Below are 24,097 nucleotides of genomic sequence, written 5' to 3'. Positions count from 1 at the left end.
TCCATTTTTAGTTTCTCATAAAAACTAAGACAGATGTTTAGACATCCCATGAGTCAAAGCCAGGTAAGCATGGAAAACAATACTGGCATGAGTTTGGATAGAAGAGTGAAAATGAAAAACAACTTTTGCTCTCCTATCGTGTTTGCATGCAATACGCAAAAGACATTACGTTTGCTTGTATGGGGGAGTAAACAAGTCAAATCAGGGTTGTAATTTAATTTCTAAAAAAAGGAATTACAGGGCAGATATCTAAATTTGGTGATGGAGTGAGAGGGGACTTGTTCATTTGTGTGGCACCTGCTTCAGTCTGAAGCCCAGGAGTATTCCAGGACAGATAATTCCACACATTCACACAGGATGTTATTATAACTTCAGCGAGGTTAGAGGAAGTCACCGCGGCAATTACTCACCTCCCACCAGCCTCATTAAACCTCTGACCAACCACGGCTCCTCATCATACACTCAGCGCAACGAGACGGCCAATCAGGGAGCAGACAGGCGGCATGCCGCCACCCACACAGTGACAGGGTATTGAGAGGTTGTCTATCTGAGCACCTGAAATACATCTGTTTATTCACAATGTGTCGCCTGGCCAGACGGGGAGGAGGCTCGTCTCTTCCCTGCGAGAGGAGGGCAGGGCTGAACTAGTGCTGAAGACGGCCTCGCTTCCAGGGACTGTAATCATATGCTGCTTTTAGAAAATGTATTTGTATGATGATTTATGAGTAAAACGCCTGCACTAAAGGTGAATGACGGAATGTTGCTTTTTGTAGCTGTAAGATCATCCTTAGTGGTATTTTATAGATATCCTGTCACGAAAACACACTAAAATGGTACAACTAAAGGGACAGTCCATCCAAAAATTTGAATTCTGTCTGTTATAATTTACACAGCGTTAGGTCAAACTTAAGATGTCAGAAGCTGCTCCTTTCCTTACAATGAAAATGAATGGGGACTGGGGCTTCAAAGATGACCCGAAAATATTTAAAAAGTAGTCCTTAGTTCTCAGATACATCTGTCATTTGTGTGGTTTGTAGATCGCATTTGGCACCTAAAATCAGCATTGTTATTGTTAACTAAAACTGAAACTATTCAAATATTGTTCATTAACTAAATTAAATCTGAAATAAAAATAAATGTAAATATTAGTTGGAAATTGTAAAAAACTTTTAAAAACTTGGTTTAAGTTGAAGAACTAAAGTCACAGAGGTACTCAAATTTGAGCTAAAATTAAAATAAACAAAATAATAAAATAAAATAAAATAAAATAAAACAGTGTCTGAAGAGGAAGTGAACATTTAATACGGGAATATAAAAAGAACAGCATAAATGGAAATGAAAAAATATATAATAAAATTACCAAAACACAAAGTAAAATGAAAATATAAACTTAACATATAAAAATGAAAAGTAAACAACTAAAAAAGAAGTGGATATAAAACGGAAATAAAAATGACTAACGCATAAAAAGAAAAAAAAGAAAAAAAAAGCTAATTCAAAATATTAATATATTATAAATATATATTAAAATAATATTTTAATATATTTAAATAATACTATTTATAACACTGCTCAAAACCAATGACATTGGCATTACTCAAACCTGGCGTGATGTATCCTGCCATGTCATATTTGGATATGTGCACATCAAGACATCTTCAATCACTGAAGTTCAATGGAACCTTTATTCGAGTCTTCCAGTAAAACCAGGTGTAATAAATAAATCAATAAAAAAGAGGCCAATAGTTGTAGAAGGCCTGTTGTATTCTTGTCTTTAGTTCTCTTGTCTGAAGGAGAACTGACGTGAAATCATTCCCGCCACACAGGAGAACCATTCGCCCACACCACTGCCACAAAGACCCATACATGTCAAGAAAAAAAAAGCCATTCTTACAAACAACAACAACAACAAATTTTAACTTGCATATGAGACATCAGTAATTTTTCATTTATTTATGAGATGTAGTTACGAACTTTGGGCTCCCCTGTGAACCAGGACCACAGCAAAAAAAAAAACTAAACGTGAAAAAAATAGCTTGCGAGATTAAAAAAGGAGGAAGTAATATTGACTTAATATTGAGCAATTAGTGCGTCTCATCCCCGGTTGTTTAAACACGGCGTCCCCATGCACAGCCTGATGAATCTGCTTTAGATCCCGCCGGAGCGGAGCGCTGATGACTAACATGATATTTTTACTCAGTAATTATGTAACTCATCGGAAACGCAGCACAAGTGTGAAGCACATGGAAGGTGCAGATACGGTCCACGCAATCCAGGAATTGTTTGCCCACCAAAGTGTTTCTGACACCTTTTGCTTTGCACATTATGTCCAGGATTGTCCGTGCCAAAACGCTGCTTTAAACAACCTTTATTTTAAGGCATTGTTCTTGGTAATATTCAGATGGAATACACTGACTTGTATTAACTGGCTTGAAGATTCATTATATCATAGAAGAACATTCATGAAGTTAGAACAAGTTTCGAAAACTGGTGGAGACATTTCAAAGACTTTCCAGGGAGATGTGAGGTACCTTAATGTCAGCCAGTAACCAGTGTCTCCAGTAAGAGCGAGAAGGTTTCTGACGACTAGGAACATCTGGATCCACCATTAATAAAGTGTATTTCTTCTTCTAGAAAGAAAGAAAGAAAGAAACACTTTACATTGTGACAGCTAATTATAATACTGCTTAATAAATGGCAAATTACCACTTAGTAATTACAAATGAATAATTCTAAAATAAATAAACAAATTAATGAATTTATTTGAAATTATGTGATGAAAAATCTCATACAGTTTAGCATCAATATAAAAAAAAAAAAACATTATAATAATATAATATAATATAATCAATTATAAAGTTAGTCTTGAAGTTTGGTTACATCATAGAATTGTAATAATAAAAATGCATTAAAAATAATTACATTACAGGTTTTGCTTTTTGTTCTCATCATCAAGTTCCCCTTTCCTCCGGCTATTTCCTTCAGAAACATCAGTTACTTTAACTATTCTTGAGATCCCAGCATCTTTAGCAAGTGACGTACAGAAGAAAACTTTAATTAGTTACTGATATTCTCAGACCACCTTCCATTCTCACACATTCACCAAATCCCAATCTGTCTGCGAAGTTTTCTTTACTTTCCTTCTCTCTCTCTCTTTATGAAAGACACTTCTCCATAAACAGCTTGGCAGATATTTTGGGTGCTACACATTAACAATGACTGACCAACTTAATAGCTCCATAACTACTCATCTTCGCAAGTCCCCTTAAAGTTGAAGAACTGGGAGAGCAGATTGAATTATTGCATGAGCACATTTGTCATTCCTGGTGTCGAGCCCAAAATCTGCCAGACCATATGATAGCGTTACTATTATACGCCTGTCTCAAGAAAACAGTGCTGTCAATCACAACTGTTGCCATGCGACAATAGTCCCTCCCCGCAACATCAAGACAAAGATGGGGACAAAAGTGAAACACTGTTGAAATTAATCAAACCAGTATGGTTTATACAGAGAAAGGAATTAATTATAAAAAAGGCAAAATTATATTAAATGTAAAATAAAAACAGTAATAATAATTACACACACAAAATATATATATAATTATAGAAATTAAATAGATTAAAATAAAGTATAATACTAAACAGAGGTCATACGTTTTTTCATTATTGTTTTTTTTTTATTAAATAATTTTATTTAGATTTTGCCAATCCAGGAAACATCGTATGTCATCTGCAGCCTAAGGACAATTTCTAATCAACTCTAATAAGACAAGCCTATGTTTAAGCAACTAAAGCCTGAAAATAAAAATCCCTGATATTCTAAGGTCTCTAGAGTCTAAATCCTCTGCTCACCTGACACAAAGCAGTAAGCTCAAACAACCATAAGCCTAATAATCGGATGATGTTTAAGTTTAAGTGATAGCAGCTCCAGGCATTATCCGAACAGGCAGAACAATGCTGCCTCCTCCACGTGCTGTCAGAGTAAACCCTGACTGGATCTCACTGATCTGACCCCCCGTGGACAGATTAAACACCCTCCTCAGTCCTATTGCCGAAAATGTGACTCGACCCTAACTGCCATGATCAAGGGCACGTGAAACTTTGGAGGTGAATAAATGATTACTATGCTAAACCAGCACTTAAATAAATCTCAGGTGTTTAATGTTGCACTACATGCACCTATAATCGCACCATTATTGGGGGCTTGTCCGGGTTATGGAATTTGCAGAACTCAGTTACATCTAAACAGTGCTTTACAGATAGTAATGTCACTGGGTAGTGAATGAGTAAAAGTAACTGGGTTTATTTGTTTAGACAATCATGGCATCACTTGAAGCATTAGATAAAACATTAGCAGAACAATTTGCCAAATGATTCTCTCACACCATTTCAAGTTAAATTTACAATACACAATACATATTGTTTCAAATTTTTAACAATATCTTAATGCCTTATAGTGCAGTAAGCAGATTGTGTGATTGTTGTGATTTCAGTATTCTGAATCAATACCAGTAAAATTTCACCGATCTCTGAACGAATTTTGGTACTATAACAAAAACTAGTGTTACCATTTTATAATTTTTATTTTGTTTTGTATTTAAAAAATTACAAAAAATAAATAAGTTATTATTAATGCAAGTAGACATTATAAGTAAATAATACATCAATAGCATACAACCTTCAAATATTGTTAAATTAAGTATAACAACACTGCATTAAAAAGATAAAAATGTTGTAATAAAATTAACAAAACACACAAAAAAAAAAAAAAAAAACAATACAGGTTTTAAAGAACAAGTGGCAGGCTTATTTTGCTTACACTTAACACTCTTGCGACATATTTGTATGTCAAGGGCGTTTCCTCCAAAAAATGTATAGTAAAAAAATAAATAAAACAATACCAATATTACCAATTCTAAAATTAAAAAGTGTATAAATCATTTGTTTTTCATTAAAAAAAAAGTTTGGACACACCTTCTCATTCAAAGAGTTTTCTTTATTTTCATGACTATGAAAATTGTAGAGTCACACTGAAGGCATCAAGGGCTATTTGACCAAGAAGGAGAGTGATGGGGTGCTGCGCCTCCACAGTCACCGGACCTGAACCCAATCGAGATGGTTTAGGGGTGAGCTGGACCGCAGACAGAAGGAAAAAGGGCCAACAAGTGCTAAGCATCTCTCGGGGAACTCCTTCAAGACTGTTGGAAGACCATTTCAGGTGACTACCTCTTGAAGCTCATCAAGAGAAAGCCAAGAGTGTACAAAGCAGTAATCAAAGCAAAAGGTGGCTACTTTGAAGAACCTACAATATGACATATTTTCAGTTGTTTCACACTTTTTTGTTATGTATATAATTCCACATGTGTTAATTCATAGTTTTGATGCCCTCAGTGTGAATCTAAAATTTTCACCTCCCCTGAGCCCATTGAGTTTTTACAGACCCCCTAAAGTGTGCAGTGAGTTTAGTGGGGGGTAATTGAGAATGAACAGGGGAAAGTCACATTAGAGGAGAAAACGCGATATGATCTGATGTGACTGGTTATATTCAGCTATGATGGGTTAATGTGATAAATCTAACCTCTTATCTTTGTGCACGTTCCACAAATCAGTCTGAATGAACAATATAATGTAATTAATGGGATGACTTATTTTAAAAAGTAAGCAAGCAACTAACACAGTCATAATCACTTTGTTACATCAAAATAATACTTTAGTAATAAGCTTAGTGAAATATGAAGTAAATCTCAGTACATGTGATCATGTAAAATCTGAATGTGATCTGCAAAGTTGTAAACCCTAAAGTGCACAATAAATAAAGTTAGTGTTTCCCAAAAGAAAGAATCAACATACTCTGAACTGTGTAAATAAATTTGCGTTATTATCACTTGTGAAAGATGAGCTGCAAAGAATCAGTGGATTTATTTTATTTTATTTTTTTCACTGTACCTCAACAGTTTAACCCCCTTTTTTTAGTGTTCCCGTTATTTTACTGATGACTGATTCTCTAAAATCTCAGGGAGTTTCACGATGTGGGATTCATAAAACTCTTGAAAGACGGCACAGTACGCAGTTTATTTGGGCCAGCTGGCTCCACTGAATCACAACCTGTACTTTTGATAAATAATAGATGTTTATATTTTCTATCGAGCATTCAAAATATGGAACTATGGCAATGGGTGTATTGTGTCTGACATGCACTGTACATGGTAAACCAATCACAACAGACTGGGCCATCTGACCAATCAGTGCAGAGTAGGCACATGGAAAGGAGGGGTTTAGAGAATCTGAATCTTAGAACTGCTTTGAATGAACCATGTGAGAATCGTTGGAAAATAAGGTGATATTAAATGCATGTTTCTAGAAAAAAAGTGTTTTTGACCTTGCATGCATGTGAACATATTGTAGGAGACTCCCAAAACAATATTAGGAACCTTAACAATGCCATAATGGGGCACTTTAACTATTAAAAAGAAAAGCTGAACATGTTCACAAATAAAGCATATTGTTCAAATTGTTACTGCCTTTAGTTATTATTTAGGAATAAATGTAAAATGTTTAAAAACACTAACTTGGTGAGATTCATACTCCGAGATAAATAGAATATTGATTACATTGTGAATATAAAAGTATAAAATAAAATTAGTTGAGGTCAAAAGTTTACATACTCCTTGAAGAATCTGCAAAATGTTAATTATTTTACCAAAATAACAATAACCACGAGGGAAAAACACACTGAAAGAGTCCAGGGGCGTGACAACAAAATGCATGTTATTTTCAATTTAGTACTGACCTAAATAAGATATTTCACATAAAAGACGTTTGCATATAGTCCACAATAAAAAAATATAGTTAAATTGATAGTTGAAATGACCTCAAAAGTTTACATATTCTTGACTCTTAATAATGTTGTGACCTTGATTATCCACATATTTTTTTTTTTTAGTTCCTTTGTTTGTCCTGAATAGCTAAACTGCCTGCTGTTCTTCAGAAAAATCCTTCAGGTCTCTTAAATTCTTTGATTTTTCAGCATTTTGTGTATTTGGACCCTTTCCCTGTATAATTTTGCGATCATTCTTTTCACACTGAGGACAAATGAGGGTCTAAACGGAAATATTACAGAAGGTTCAAATGTTAATGCAGTACTAAATGAGAGAAAAAAAAAAAAGAATTAAAAGATATTTAGGTTAAATAAGAAAAATGTACAAATCTTAATTCTGTTCAAAAGTTTACATCCCAGGCTATTAATGCATTGTGTTTCCTTCTGGAGCATGAGGAAAACTATTTTCATGTTGAGCTAATTCATACCTCTTCGTTTGAAGTGTGGTCCCGAAAAATCTTAGTTTGAAGGGCTATCTGGGCCTTCCCCTTACCAGGTCCCCTACCCCTCCAACCAAAAGAGAATCGATACACCCCTACCCCTTCACGTGGGGAAAGGGGAAGGGCTAAGGGGTAGAATTGGGATTGGGCCTTAGTTTGCCATTAAGAAGGTGATTAGCTACACCTGACTGAGTTAACAAGTCATTTTTAGGAGGGGGTATTTTTTTTTTTCTCTGACATGTTGATTTTATATCTTTTACTTGAATGTTATAAGTTGGAATGTAAATAAAGCTGGATAAAACAAAAACTTTGTCCATCTTCATTTCAGGCTGCAGAGCAACAAAATATTTCTCACCGTTTGTGGCAAATAAAAACAAATGAAATAAGATTGTTAATATGGCTATAAAAGATTGCAGGTAAACAGCAACATGACAACATTATGAGAATCTCGAGTTGTGAGAAAAAGCCATGTAATTCTTTGAGATGCATCACACCATCTTTATGGTGAATATATGAGTTGTTATCTGGTCGGAGGTACAGTGGGTTCTGGTCGGAGGTACAGGAGGTTAATTACCCAGAATCCCGTGCTTAGGGTAAATCACTACCCGGTGTTCCCCATTACGACTCCCCTATATAAACTGTGTTTGGACTCTCAGGGGGCTTTCACACTGGCAGTTTAGTGCGGAACGGGGCACGGTTTGAATGAAAAATCACTAATGTGAACGCCATCATCGGACTCGAGATTACCTGGAGAAGGTGGTACGAGTTCGGTTGCTGCCGAGCTGTGGCATGGTTCGCGTGAATCTGCAAGCAACACGGACTCGGGTGCACACTTGTTCAGGAAGTAAAAGTAACCCACGCATGTGTAACACTGTCGATATCATTGTTTCCTCAACACATGAGAGAGCCGAGGTTGATTCCACACACTCCTAAAAGTCAAAATTAAATTGTTTAAAATTAAATAACGTTAGGTGACTGCAAACGTATATGGGTTCGATACAACTATCTGTGGGCGGCGGCGGGAACAATCGCACTCGGATTTGGACTGCCCCAACCTCTGCTTGTTACTGTTGCTGATTCTGGATATCCCTGCTGTTTTCTCTGATCATTGCCTGTTTCACCATTCTCTTTATTAAACCACTGCATATGGATCCGAACGTCTCTGACTCCTTGTTACAGAACCGCTACTATGGACTGCCCGTGCACAAAGATCGGTTAAAAGATCACTGTCAATTATCGCAATTTCAGATTGAGTCACACATTTTAATACGTTAATCAATCCTGAAACAAATTGTGTATTCAATCCTGAATACACAACCAACTTCGTTGTATTGATAAGATTCTGACTTAAATGGCCTCTGACTGTTCATTGCGTTCACATGCTCTACAAAAACGGCTGTGATTGGCTAAAATACTCAAAGCTCCAACAAGTAAATATGTATGTAAAAACGCATTTGAAAGCAGCAGGTACCAGAAATGCCTGAATTTATTACAACACCATTATATATAAGGCTATATATTTACTTTTTTCAATTATATAAGGCAGTCAAATCAAGCAGTTTAATTAGCTATATACTGTACATTCTGAGTGTACTTTACAGTATGTATGCAGGTAAGGTCAGATTCAGTCTCATGACAACACATGTAATATTTACTTTTAAAAACAGTGGGATACTTGCATATTTTAAAAATATATATATTTTTATTTAAATTGCTGCACACTTGTCTGCTAAACTTTAATTGTAAGCAGTGCATTACTATAAATGTGTCTTTAATTGCTTTTTACAAACTGACTGACAAGTTGTAATTATATTCTGTGATAAGTGACAGCATGCCAACGATACTGCTAATAGAGCCAATGTTAAAATAAAGAATATTCCTTTAATAATTTGAGTTGAGTATTTCAATGTTCATGCGTCATTATTCGTGCTTTTGTATAGTTTCAAAACTTTAATGATGGTGAACAGGTCCAAACTTTTATTTGTTATTCTGGTCTCAACAATCATATTATTGTAACATCAATACACTCCTGACATTAGGACCTATTTTCAGTGTTTCCCCTAATAAATGTGGAGAAAGCACATGCAGTATGTGGGTGTGTGTCGCTGGGGTAGAGAATATATGTGTGTATGTGTATAATTAATGTTCATTTAGACAGATGGAGGAAGCAAATGCAGAAGAAAGAGAGAACAGGGAGGGAAGGTGTGAAGAGATGCAGTCTTCCCCCCACCAGCTGGGGCAGGGTATGTCTTAGGTTTACTCAAAAACAACATCATATTTGTGGTCTTTCATTAACAACTTCTGACCGTTGGTGGATATCATCCATGTTTAATTTACCAGACTTGAACCAGAATGGACCAGCATGCCTTAGAAATCACTCAGAACACAGTAACACGCATCACACAGCAACATATTTCCACATCACCCTTCTGAAGAAAGACCAATGCTCAAAATTAAGTATTTACAAAGTTAAAGTGACTTTGATTGTGATATACTTTAAGAGATTTAACTATGTGATGTTCTATACTTATATATTATATTCTATAATATTCCAGTGTTCGAGGCCAGCAAAATTTTGAGGTTTTGGATTTGGAGACTGGTGCAGGGTTTTTGTTGTGTGTACAACCACAGCCCAATTCTATGTTGGGCATTGGCTCCAGCAGCAGTCTCAATGAAAAAGAGTATCTGAGTCATATATATATATATATATATATATATATATATATATATATATATATATATATATATATATATATAAAAGCAGAAGTAGTATCTCTTCTTCCAAATTGTGAAATAAATGAGTGAAATAGATTTTCAGAAACAAGAAAATGTAGGATGGGGACCTGGTTCTATGCATCGTTTTTGATTGGATTTTGATGTGAACGTGGCATTAAAAAGTGAAGGCACAGCTGTTGTTTTTTTAAACCCGGGGTCGCCACACTTAAGGCGGGCATACACAGTGCGAATTCGGATGGTCGGAAGATCGTATGTTCACGCACATGTCACGAGTGAGTTTATCTGAAAACTGTACGGACGAGGTGATATACGACACGATTTTACTACCTGCCGATTTCGCACAAAGTTAATATAACTGCTCTCCCTCTCTCAAAACTGCATATAAATATTGATACGAGCCGTGACTGTTTGCTATACTGGTTCTATTTCAGCAACAGGAAACAGGGACGTCTGGTCACCCTAGTGTGTGTGTGTGTTATGGTTTATGGGGACACAAATGTCTATAATGACATGGGTATTACAACGTGGCTTTATTACAATTACAAACATGGTTTATGAGGACACTTCCTGTGCCCTGTACACACGCTGCTAGAAACCTCATACAGCGTTCGCTGTTCCTTCCAGAGTTCAGCGAGTTTATCTTCCTGGTCAATAGTCCACATTTACCCTGGCGCTGCTGTCTTCGTCTTTCTTCTTCTGTGTTTTTTCGGCTCGTTCAACCACATGTCACGAATTCAAACCGATAGCTCACAAACTTTTTAGACATGTTTAAAAATGATCGGGAGGTCGGGAAGTTCTGGTAAGGAACTCTGCTTGGCTCGTAATTCCTCTCACATGATACGAGCTGCGACCATACGAGCATACACGATTGAAAGAAAATCGCATTCGAACTCGTACGACAGCAAAAATCCCACCGTGTATGCCACCTTTAAAAAAAATTTATAAAAAAATGGGTTGCCAGGATGAAGAAAATGTATACATGTGTGTAACAAAGTCCAAGGTTCAGGTTACTACAAGGAAGCAGGAACCAGCAAACATAACTTTAATAACAAAATAAACATAACAACAATAACAACAATATGAAAGTAAGTTGCATCCACCCCACAACGGACTCCAGTGTGTATCTGTCTCTCTGTGTTTGCACTCTGGAAAGCATAGAATAATTTTATTTACAACGTGTTTTACAAGCATTGAACATTGTAGCCAATCACAGACATATCTGTTGATTTCTTGAATGCAACGGCCAATCAGATTTATTGTGCAGTGTAGAGATATTCATTGAGATCTTCTGAAATTGTGATAAACTGAAATGAGTTACAGCTCAGTGATTATTACTGATAAAGCTCAGTGATTAGATTATATATTGGAGATAATCCATTCAGAATTTAAATAAAAGTTTTGTTTTTCATGCTACTAAGAAGACCAATGTGGTGAACATATAACATAGAAACATATTACATATAAATGGGGGATTTCTTCTTGAAATTGCATGATTGACATGGTGATAATCATAACAATGGACTGGGCAAAATATTATGTCAAAATAGAATTGTATGAAAGCTAAAGCAACCTTACTAATTTCAGAAGTACCCTCAGTGATTGATTTTGTAACAGAAAGCATCTTTTCAGAGCTCCTCCATCGGATTTGAGACATTCGCTCAACCGCCCCTGCCCTACTTCACTATATATATACATACACACATGTAAGGGATGAAAAAAAACTATTTTAATCCACAATGTGGAGGCCAAGAACCACCCAATGCCAAGCAAATTACCTCTCATACTATATACAGTATTGTTCAAAATAATAGCAGTACAATGTGACTAACCAGAATAATCAAGGTTTTTAGTATATTTTTTATTGCTACGTGGCAAACAAGTTACCAGTAGGTTCAGTAGATTGTCAGAAAACAAACAAGACCCAGCATTCATGATATGCACGCTCTTAAGGCTGTGCAATTGGGCAATTAGTTGAAAGGGGTGTGTTCAAAAAAATAGCAGTGTCTACCTTTGACTGTACAAACTCAAAAATATTTTGTACAAACATTTTTTTTTCTGGGATTTAGCAATCCTGTGAATCACTAAACTAATATTTAGTTGTATGACCACAGTTTTTTAAAACTGCTTGACATCTGTGTGGCATGGAGTCAACCAACTTGTGGCACCTCTCAGCTGTTATTCCACTCCATGATTCTTTAACAACATTCCACAATTCATTCACATTTCTTGGTTTTGCTTCAGAAACAGCATTTTTGATATCACCCCACAAGTTCTCAATTGGATTAAGGTCTGGAGATTGGGCTGGCCACTCCATAACATTAATTTTGTTGGTTTGGAACCAAGACTTTGCCCGTTTACTAGTGTGTTTTGGGTCATTGTCTTGTTGAAACAACCATTTCAAGGGCATGTCCTCTTCAGCATAGGGCAACATGACCTCTTCAAGTATTTTAACATATGCAAACTGATCCATGATCCCTGGTATGCGATAAATAGGCCCAACACCATAGTAGGAGAAACATGCCCATATCATGATGCTTGCACCTCCATGCTTCACTGTCTTCACTGTGTACTGTGGCTTGAATTCAGAGTTTGGGGGTCGTCTCACAAACTGCCTGTGGCCCTTGGACCCAAAAAGAACAATTTTACTCTCATCAGTCCACAAAATGTTCCTCCATTTCTCTTTAGGCCAGTTGATGTGTTCTTTGGCAAATTGTAACCTCTTCTGCACATGCCTTTTTTTTAACAGAGGGACTTTGCGGGGGATTCTTGAAAATAGATTAGCTTCACACAGACGTCTTCTAACTGTCACAGTACTTACAGCTAACTCCAGACTGTCTTTGATCATCCTGGAGGTGATCATTGGCTGAGCCTTTGCCATTCTGGTTATTCTTCTATCCATTTTGATGGTTGTCTTCCGTTTTCTTCCACGTCTCTCTGGTTTTGCTCTCCATTTTAAGGCATTGGAGATCATTTTAGCTGAACAGCCTATCATTTTTTGCACCTCTTTATAGGTTTTCCCCTCTCTAATCAACTTTTTAATCAAAGTACGCTGTTCTTCTGAACAATGTCTTGAACGACCCATTTTCCTCAGCTTTCAAATGCATGTTCAACAAGTGTTGGCTTCATCCTTAAATAGGGGCCACCTGATTCACACCTGTTTCTTCACAAAATTGATGACCTCAGTGATGGAATGCCACACTGCTATTTTTTTGAACACATCCCTTTCAACTAATTCAACTAATTGCCCAATTGCACAGCCTTAAGAGCGTGCATATCATGAATGCTGGGTCTCATTTGTTTTCTGAGAATCTACTGAACCTACTGGTAACTTGTTTGCCACGTAGCAATAAAAAAATATACGAAAAACCTTGATTATTCTGGTTAGTCACATTGTACTGCTATTATTTTGAACAATACTGTACTAGACTTATCAAAATCAATTTTACAGTACTATAGACAATCCTGAACATTTATGGGTTCACATTTGGGCATCACACCAGACCACCAATGAAAGCTCACATCAGGGGTTCTCATTTCTGCCTGGAGGTCTTTTAAAGACTACAGTATGATAGGAGCTGATTGATGTGCACGTGTTATAGTGAGAAACAGCAATTATGGAGCATAGAATGTGCAACACAGCAGGTTTGTCTTGAAACATACAGCACTGCGTCTGAGACATGAACAGTAGCCTGACCTATTTGACTTTAGTCATGGCAGTCAGTGCAATGTTGCAATCTCAAATCTATGATATTTCTCTCACTTATTCAATTGTGAAAATTTAAATCAATAGCTTCTACCAAAAATATGTAATTAATATGATATTCTAAAATAGTTGTTGAAACTGTGGGATTGCTTTAAGGGCCTATCTTAACGAATGTAATTACAATTCTGCCATCTTTGCACATGGGCACTACTTACGCATTACTTTTTAAAAGCCAATAATTATGGAAACAGGGTTATTACAGTAACAAACTGTGACAAACGAATAGATAATCAAGAAATGGGAAAACAAGCAGAAAGAGAAAGAGTAGCTAAAATTAAGAGATAAAAGAATTACAGAGAAAAAAAGGCCCCAGTGTGAGTTCATAAGTTCAAGGTTTATCCCTGACCCGATACCAAGCCATGTTGTCCATTTAAAAGTCTATAAATTTCCATTCTGCTTCATCCTTCCTCTCTTTCCACAGACACACACAGAGGACCATGAGCACACACACACAGGGCCAGCAGCTAACACAACGCAAACAATCCCATATCCCTTTAAGCAGTGAAAACACTTGAACTGGTTGGGTAATTAACAGGTATTTGTGTTGTGATTAAGATACATAGAAAGCTTAAGAATAATCGACTATAGCTTAGTGCAAGGCTAGCCAATCAATGAGTAAACAGGGGGAAATTGGTGCAATAAAAAGAGCACCAGGTGAATACAGATCTCAAAAATGGAGAACAATTACATCTAACTTAAAACTCATGCTTGTCCATGCAAGTTTACATGTTCTCAAAATCTAGCAAACTTAGACAGCAATTAGACCCCAATTTGATTGTTAAAATGCACCAATTATTCCAAAAAGAGCTGTTTATTTAGGCAGCTGTAGACTCTGAGACATAGACAAAAAATAAATAAATAAAATGCATTTCATAGGGCATGTGTCAATCAACTAACTGGTTTTCCTTTACACAAATCAGTAGATCATGAAGACAAAGGGCCTGATTAAATGGCCTGCAAAATTTTACAGATTCTTATAAATTCACCACCAATTTGCTAAAATTTAAAATAGTTATGAATTGTCATTAGACTGTGTTGGCGAGGCTGACAAGACTCAGCATTTAAAATGTTACATTTTTGTAATAACAAGGTGCAACCAATATTCTTATTGTATCCTTTACTATCATGCTGTTTTGTAAAAATGTGCTCAAATAAATTATAACTTGAGAGACTGAAGAAGAGTATGTGAATGATAGGGAGTGGGAGAAGGAGATAAAGTAACCATGTTGGAGAAGATGGAGGGAGGAGCCAGGTGCAGGAGGAACCAGAGTCCAACCAGGATGAGGCCCCAGGGAGGGCAGAGCCATGGTGGAGAAGGCTTAGATGACACCCTTGGGATAAGAGACAGAGACTGAGCCTTTGGAGGTGGAGACCCAGGTGAAGCCAAGCAGATGGAGATCCTGGATGACACCCGAGGTCCAGAGAGCACAGGTGAAGCTGACGGCTCAGGCAACCAAGGCAGAGCGTGACTGCAGTGGAGACAGAGTGACTGAGGATGAAGGCAGAACCAGAGTGAAGGAGGAGCCTAACAGAGCCAGAAGGATGGAGTGATGAGGCAAAACCAGAGGAGTGGAGTCCTGAGGCGATGGATGGTCGATGATTGACCAAGGCGGAGCCGGAGGGATGAGGGAGCGTGGTGGAGCCAGTGGGATGACAGGCCACGGTGGAGATGAGGGAGCTAGGAGCCAAGGTGGAGTCAAAGGATCGGAGAACCAAGGTGGAGTCCAGGACTATGAGTCTGGAGGAGGAGACAGGGGATGTCTCCGAGGTGAGTCAGAGTGCCCAGATGTCAATGACTAAGGGTGAGCTGAGGGAATGGCATTAACCAGTGGAGACAGGGCTGAGGAACTGGCTGTCTTAAGAGGAGGCGGGAAAGGGAGGCTGGGTGGGAGTTTAAGAGTCACAGGGAGCTTATGAGACATAGGAGAGCTGGATGGAACCAGTGGAGACCCAGGATAAAATGGAGGTTCAGGGGAACTAGGAACAACCTCTCCAAACAAGTCTATTAAGTCCTTTTTAAAACAGTCCATTAGTTCCTCATAATATTCTCCAGTGACCGGTTGCAGCTCACCATCAGCGGTCGGAGTGTGGATTGGGCTTCCCTCCTAGCCCAAAAACTTCACGAGCACTCCCTCATGTATGTGCGGTGTAGCTGGCTCACACACCTGGTCAGACGCCACTTCAGACTCAGGTTCTACAGGGCGATGATCGGCTCAGTCGCTATTTTATGCACTGGCTCTTGTGTCACGGCAAGTTCAGGCTCTCTGTCAGCAGTGGGGTCAGGCACTTGCTCCGTGCAGCGGGATGACGTCTTGCTGGTCTCTGGATGTAGAGTGGGGCTACCAATTGATGAGCTATTGCAAACAATATCAACAGAGCAGATCACCTCCCCAGAGCCAGAGCCTCAAGACACGTCTGCCCAGGTGAGTGAGCCAGCAACACCTATATTACTGTGGGAGTCCTCGTGGAGATTAATTGTTTGGACCCAGCCCACACTACCACCTTTGAAGGTTGTCGCTAAATGAGGAGGATTTTTTACTTCTCCTGTCCCCACTGGTCCCGCCCATCTCTCTTTCATCTCTTGAATCTCCACTGGTTCTGCCCAGCTCTCCTTCGTTGCCAACTCCTCATCTCCAGCTTCAAAGAGGGTCTCACTCAGCCTCCCACCCTCCTCGGTCCTTGCCAGCTAGTCCATCAACCTTGTCTTTGCTTGCCCCTGAAAATACCTCAGCTCACCCTCAGAATGCCATAACCAATAGGTCGGATGGAGCTTTGGGCCCAATAGTGTCACCAGCCCTAACTTCACCATGGCTCCTGCCTCCGATGACTTCACCATGGGCCACTGTTCTGGCTGGGCTCTGGCTATATATCTGCCACCTCATGCAACTGGCCTCCCCCTGGCTCCTCCTTCCCTCCACTCACCCATTGGCATATATTTGGACTTGTTTTGTTTCTGCCCCTCTCCTGCTCCACGTACCCCCAGTGGGTCAAACAACTGGATTAATCCAGAAGAATCACATACACGAACAATGAATTTAAAAGAAGAAAGATAGAATAAGAAGACAATTAAGTAAACAGTATGGGGAAAATACAAAAGCATATAAAAGGACAGAAGAAGAAAAGACGAAGGAAGAGGACAGGAGAGAAAAGCAGAGGTTCGGTGAGGAAGGCTGGTATGGGTTGCTATCGGGGCAGGGGATGGGGCCAGTCTCAGGGGTCACAGTGGTTTAAGGTCAGAGCAGGGGCAGTAATTGAATCCAGTTTGTGGTGGAAAAAGGGACAGTGGAAATGCCAAGATTATACTGGGACAGGAAACTCACACACAAGTAAACACCTCTGTTAAACTCTGTACTCATTTCCCACACTCACACATAGTTGTCTTAAAATTAATTTAATTTTGTGAAGCACTTTGTGACTTTTTTGTCTGTGAAAAGTGCTATAGAAATAAAGCTTACTTACTTACTTACTTACTAAAAGAGAATGTTTTGGGTTAGTTAACATGTCCTTTACTGCAAGTGCAGGTCTGTATACCTTATAGTATATTGCCTAATTTGTGACTAAAGAATAAAACCTAGCCTAAACCCAGGAAGTGCTCCATCTATTAAAAGCAAAACATTGGCTGACTTATAACTATAGTGAGGTAATAAAAATTTTACTGCGCTTAGTACAACAATCTACTGTAGAACTCTATTTATTCTCATGTATATCATATATATATATATATATATATATATATATATATATATATTAGTGCTGTCAATCGATTAAAAAAAATTAACTAATTAATCGCACAATTTTTTAAAACTAATCGCGATTAATCGCGATTAATCGCAATTAAAAGACTGAAACTTTTTGGATATGTAAATGTAAATAATTAATGTAAACTCAAAACAAAGAAACTATTTAAATTCAAAATATGATTGTTTATTGGAATTTTTGTTTAACTTGTAACACAGATTTTCTCATGTAAACAACATACCTGCAATAAACCATCAATATCCTCCAAATTAACTGTTGGCTTGAAAGCCATATTTATTACAGAAATAAAAACACAGGCATGTAAGTACCATTTGAATTTCAAAACAATCAATGCCAATAAAAAACAAAAATGATTTCCATGTTGAATTCTAAGTGGACTGCAAAAAAATTCCAAAGTATAGTCATTGCCAGTGCTTTAAGTGGGCCCGTATGCACAGGTACTCAGTACCGCCACTTCCAAATATAGCTCTTGAGCGTACCGCCACCTCTCCTGCGCCCAGAAAGTGCTTGTAGCGTACTGGTACACTCATTTGGACATCTGTTTTAATAGAGGTTTTAATCTTTTACCTGCACTGCCGATTTTCAGAGCGTCCTTCACAATGCAAGCTTCCTAATTCATCCCACCCAGAGCAGAAACTACATTACCCATTCACCCTTAAGTTATACAAGTGAATAGCGCATGTGTCGCTTTTCCCACTGTTAAGTGTCAACAACTCAACGTGGCCGGAGATGGTGTGTGAAACTCGTTGTGAGTTATACTAAAGCAAAATCTTGAGTATTTATTGTCTGATAAACATTAAAAACTGTCTGCGGAGGTTGAGTCGTCCTGCAGCCCCCGCTGGCTGTTCATTGGCTGCAGCATCTTTTTTCTAAGTTCTAAAAAAATACCGTAGACGGCAAGGCGCAAATTTAGATATTCATTTATCTAATTAATCTATAGCCTATGCACAAAGACAATATGATCTTTTTGTCCCCTTTTTGTTTTAAAGCTTGATGAAGAGAGAGAGCGCAAGTTGCTGCAGCTGAGGAGGACAGTGATGCACGCGTACAGGAGTGATTGACAGTTCGCGGCACTGTGTACAAAAAATACTCCGCTACACAATTATTTCGTTATTTTCGTTTAAGCTTATTAACGTTAGCGTTACAGAAAGGTCTGATTTACGCACTGTTACAGTCATTGTTTTTTTTTTTTTTTAAACAATGACATTTGAGTTCATGATTTTAATGTTGCTGTTTCTTGTGGCAGACTAAATGAAGATTAATGTTTCTTGTGGCAGACTGAAGAGTAATCCGGCAGAGTTTTATACTGAAACTTTCCGTCTAAAAGTCCTTCCTTGGTCTTATCCATATTTCTTTGCACGTTGAACACACATAGGCCACAACTGGAAATAAAAAAACTGCAACCGCGTTAATTGCGTTATTTTTTTTTAACGCGTTAAATATTTCAAATTAATCGAATGCGTTAACGCGCTAATTTTGACAGCACTAATATATATATATATATATATATATATATATATATATATATATATATATATATATATATATATATATATATATATTATTTAAATCTCAAAACTAGAGCTAGTGAAATTTGTTTCAGCAGCTTCAATCGCCCTCATGTTGTTCCAGACCCAGTATGCAGTTATTTTTGTCACCACAAATAGCTTTTTCACTAGCTTAAATAAATATTAATATACATATAAAATATAAATAAAATAATAGAAGGTGCTCCTTTTCATACATACAAATACTAAACATCATAATGATAACATAACAATAAATGCAATAAAACTGCAATAAACATTACTTAAACAACATTAGACATAACACGAAACCAAAATGAGCATAGCTGATAACAAAAGGCTAAGAAGAAACAGTTATTTCAATGAAAGAATCATCAAATTAACAGTGAATTCTCAGAATTCCGTATCATTTTCCACTTCAAATTATATCACATTCTTTTAAATTTCGTTTTTGGAAGTTATTTTATTTTATTTATTTATTTATTTTTTTAAATGTCCCATTTGATCCATTATTTTATTATAACAATTATTATTATTATTATTTTATCATACAATAACCAATCACAGCTGTCAAGTTTAATTGGTAATCATTCAAAAATGTCAAAACAAAAGATGTTATGCCAGGTTTGAAATCAATGTATTTTAAAGAATATTCTTACTTTGGCAAAAATATTGAAATGTAAATGAAATGTAAAATTATGCTCTGTGCTTCACATAAAAGTGCTTGAATGAAAAAGAGCAGTTAATAATTCTGGAAAATTTGTACGAAGTGTCTTGCTGAAGGGCAATATTTTCAAGGCTCTGGGATAAAACCTTGAAATAAAGTTTCCAATAAAAGTAATATAAAAATAACATCATGTATTTTATATTATCTGAAATCTCTGAAATTGGGTCTGAAATTAAAGTATTAGTTCACTTTCAAATAACAATTTCCTGATAATTTACTCACCCCCATGTCATCAAAGATGTTTACATCTTTCTTTTTTAAAAGAAAATAAGGCTTTTGATAAAACATTCCAGGATTATTCTCCTTACAGTGGACTTGTACAGTGGTGGACAATTGCTACCAAATGGTTGAAGGTCAAAATTACAGTTTCAGTGCAGCTTCAAAAGGCTCTACATGATGCCAGACGAGGAATAAGGGTCTTGTCTAACGAAACGATCTGTTTTACAGCAGTGGATATATGTTTATGACTCGTTATTATGATGAATCTGGTATGTACTGCATTTTTATTATGCATGTTTTGATGTGTACTGCTAACACAAATTTAGCAAATACATTCCTTATAAGCTTTCCGTCGAAAAACAGTGATCTATCGTCAATGCTTGAGGCTTAGACCTTTAGAATGATAAATAGTTTGTTAAGTTTAATTATGTCCCTTTTCATTTAATCTATTCAAAAACATTCAGTGCACCAGCGTCCAGGTGCATGTTAACAGGTTAATTTCCAAAAGGTTCTGATTTAAAGCTGCGGTAGGGAACTTTTGACGCTCTAGCGGTTAATGAACAGAACTGCTTGCGTCTTGTGGAAGAACATCGTAGCCGGAACTACTTCTCTCTGTTTATGTCCATGAAGAATCACAAAGGTACTGGGTTACTCCGCCGCGGTACCCCCGAAGCAATCTAAAATAGTCTGAATATAAACACTTATTATAGGTGCACCCTAGTGATTCAGGACAAGCTAAAAACACGGTTTGGAAAATGGATTCATGGTGTACTCGCTTATTATATACATTTTTCTACATTTTGAACACAAACAAAGTTAGGGACTGCAGCTCTGATTGGTTATTTTTTACCGGGAGCGATGGAGTTTCTGCAAATTGCAATAGGACCACTGGGAGGAGCCAGAGGAGCTTGATTTTTATTCATATTCTACTGTCAGGAAATTATGACAGGTTTCATAAATATGTAAAAAATATTTTTTTTACAAAAGTTCCCTACAGCACCTTTAATTAAATAAATATGATCGCCGCACATTTCAAAGTAAGATGCTGCTGTAAAGACGTTCACCATGGAAACTGCTATGTTCTCCTGCTCCAAAAGCACCTCCTGTCGGCACAGGATGAATCTGCATTTTCAACAAGCTCTTCTGCTGTTTTTGTGCAGACCAATGCAAAATTCGACCCATATTTTTACGCAGCAAACACTTAGTTGTAAATGTGAACTGGTGGATCAACACCTCTTGCACTATGGGACAGTCTCAAGCCTCCCATTTTTCATCCAAAATATCTTAAATTGTGTTCCGAAGATTAACCGAGCTTTTACAGGTTTGGAACGACATGGGGGTAATTGATTAATGACAACATTTTCATTTTGAGGTGGAGAAACCCTTTAATGTCTTCATTTTTCTTCTTGTTGATCCACCAGCTTGTTGAAAATGCTGATTCTTCCTCTGCCAGCAGATGATGCTTTTGGAGCAGCAGTTATTTATTTGGCAGTATAAGGGACAGTCTCAAGCCTCCAGGTTTTCATCCAAAAGATCTTCAATTGTGTTCTGACGATGAACTGACCTTTTAGGGGTTTGGAACGACATGGGGTAAGTCATTAATGAAAAAAAAATATATATATTTTTAGGGTGGAGTATTCCTTTAAGATATATTTATATGTTATTTCATCAATATAATAATTGATTGGTAATAATTGTTTAAATTAACGTAATAATTGACATTTGATACATTTGATTACACTCATCCCTTTCCTTAAAAATGGATTAAAGGCTAAAATGTGTGCTGAAAACTTTTTTCTTATGTGAAAACCTGTAACTGAACTGTATATAATGGGATTAATTTTATTTGTGCAAGTCTTAAAAAGTCTTAAATTTGATGTAAATAATTATGCAGGTATTCAGATTTCATAATAAATATAATTATATATGAAGCTCTGATGTTATGAATGGCTGTTAACTTTAATAGCCAAATTGGCAGGTGAGTGAAAAAGTTAATTTCAAACCTAATATGTATATATATATATATATATATATATATATATATATATATATATATATATATATATATATATATATATATATAGTGAACCAGAAACCTTCTGGGTATCTAGTCTTGAGATTTAACCATTAGGCTACACAATCCATTCCCAAAATACAAAGTTTCCCTTTGAAAAACCAAAATCTTGACAGTCATACATATTGTCCACATTTGCAAAGACAGTTGCAGATTGTATGCGGCATGTATGCATGATTTTAGCATTTGCAAATGCTCTTGTGTGTATGTGGGAGAGAGTGAATGGTCATGGGCTTTCATAAACAGATGTCCTGCCGTGCCACCACCCACTGCTGTAACCTGAACTTCATATCATCTTGAGCAAAAACGCTCTATAGATGCAAACGCAGCACGTCGAAAAGTGATTACAGTTATTACTGAATGGCTGTGGGTGACATGCGTGTGGTTCGTTAAGTGTTCGTTTCCTGCTATGGCATGGCAGGGGCAGAAGTGGACGCATAGGGCAGTCAACATTACAGATGCCACAGTGAAGGGTTAGTAATGCAGAAACAAACATGTTTTTAGCCTGGAAACATGAAATGGGTAATATAAAAACCCTTGTGGGAAGCAGGGGATAAACAAGGAGTATATAAGTTCGCAATGCACTTTTTTTTTTCTTTTCTTTTTTTTTTGAAAACCGAAATGGAATTTTAGACCAATATAACAAAAATTATTAATTTTCATGTTATAGTGGATATCCAGACCCAGACAAATATTGTGAAATATTATAGCAATTTCATTGCTATAGCAAAATCTTTTTTGTAATATTCACTCTGTATTTTTACATTATTAATTTATTTACATCTAATGTGCTGAGAAATATCTTTATTGTGGGCATTTTATGGCACAAGTAACTGTAGCATATTTAGTTCTTTACAAAACACATGGTGAAATTCATGCAGACATCACATATGCAAACTCTCTCTTTGTCTTTTCTCACTCTGACTGCTTTATTTAAGATTCTCAGCCTCTCCCAAGGGCTAACCTCACCCTCCAGCCCTAAGACAACTATATTTATCCCATTCTGTAGCCCACACACCCTGAGTATAGATGCATACAATTTCTGGGGGGATAGTGGATATTGTTGTTAAAAACACTAAACTGAGATACTTCAAGAAAAGCGAAGCCAATTTATTATTAACACACAGTTCTCAAACGGATCCAGTAGAGAAGACGCCATCTGGACTATGATAAGAAAATGAAATAACAGATTCAAGAGCGATAAAAATCACAGAGCTATGTGAAATATTGTTCTTTTGTTAAAAAAAGTACATTAACACCCTTATGTTGATTGTCTCCATGTGCCCATGTGTGTCATGGTTGGTAAACTGTGATCTCTGGGTTTTTTGTGGTGAAGTCTGTGTGTTTCGCGTCTGCACTGATTAGTTTGTGGGCGTCTCCATTAATTGTCATCATCAGCAGCTGTCACTCATTACACACTCCCTATATATTGGCTTGTCTCATGTCTTGTGTTTGTGAGAACGTTGTTTAATGTCTGAACCTCTGTCTCTGTCCGTGTCTTCCCCCGGAACCTCATCCACTCTCTGCACTTTCACAAAGCATCACAACTTACCTTCGGCTCTATTCCCTGCAGTTCCTGTGCCATCCTCTCTTGCTGCCTTCTCACTGTCACCATCCGGATTACTTACCGCCTCACCGCCATCTTGGATTGTCGTCTTCCAAGCATAGTGTACTCTTGTTTATTGTTCATTAAACTCACACTTGTTTCCAGCTCCTCCTTCACCCAGTCGTCACAATGTGATCTGATCATAGTTCCAGTGCTTGGCAGAGGCCTGAGAGCACAAAATTCGCACAAGCTTGTTTAAACTATTGCTGATCCAACACCAGTGTTACTAAACCAGAGAGGTCGTGTCTACAAAAAAAAAAAAAAAAAAAAACCTGTGTCAAGTGGACATTTTATTTGTCTGTTTTTAATCAGTGGGAAAAAAGAAACCATTGTTTATAATTTTATTACAACCACGCTGCAGCTTATTCAT

At 37.1% G+C, this 24,097-nt stretch overlaps 1 protein-coding gene across 1 annotated transcript in view; it reads right to left on the bottom strand.

Annotated features, from left to right (window-relative positions):
• The window catches only part of LOC128018105 (phosphatidylethanolamine-binding protein 4-like), a 118,052-nt gene that overhangs the window by 58,913 nt on the left and 35,042 nt on the right, over positions 1–24,097 (bottom strand). The window contains exon 3 of the mRNA XM_052603477.1: positions 2,532–2,630. Coding sequence (XP_052459437.1) covers positions 2,532–2,630 — 99 coding nt within the window. The remainder of the gene's footprint in view (positions 1–2,531; positions 2,631–24,097) is intronic.

This window comes from Carassius gibelio, chromosome A8 (assembly GCF_023724105.1).
Source record: "Carassius gibelio isolate Cgi1373 ecotype wild population from Czech Republic chromosome A8, carGib1.2-hapl.c, whole genome shotgun sequence".
NCBI lineage: Eukaryota > Metazoa > Chordata > Actinopteri > Cypriniformes > Cyprinidae > Carassius > Carassius gibelio.
The sequence above is the reverse complement of the archived record's forward strand: the minus strand, read 5'-3'. Positions and strand labels throughout refer to the sequence as shown.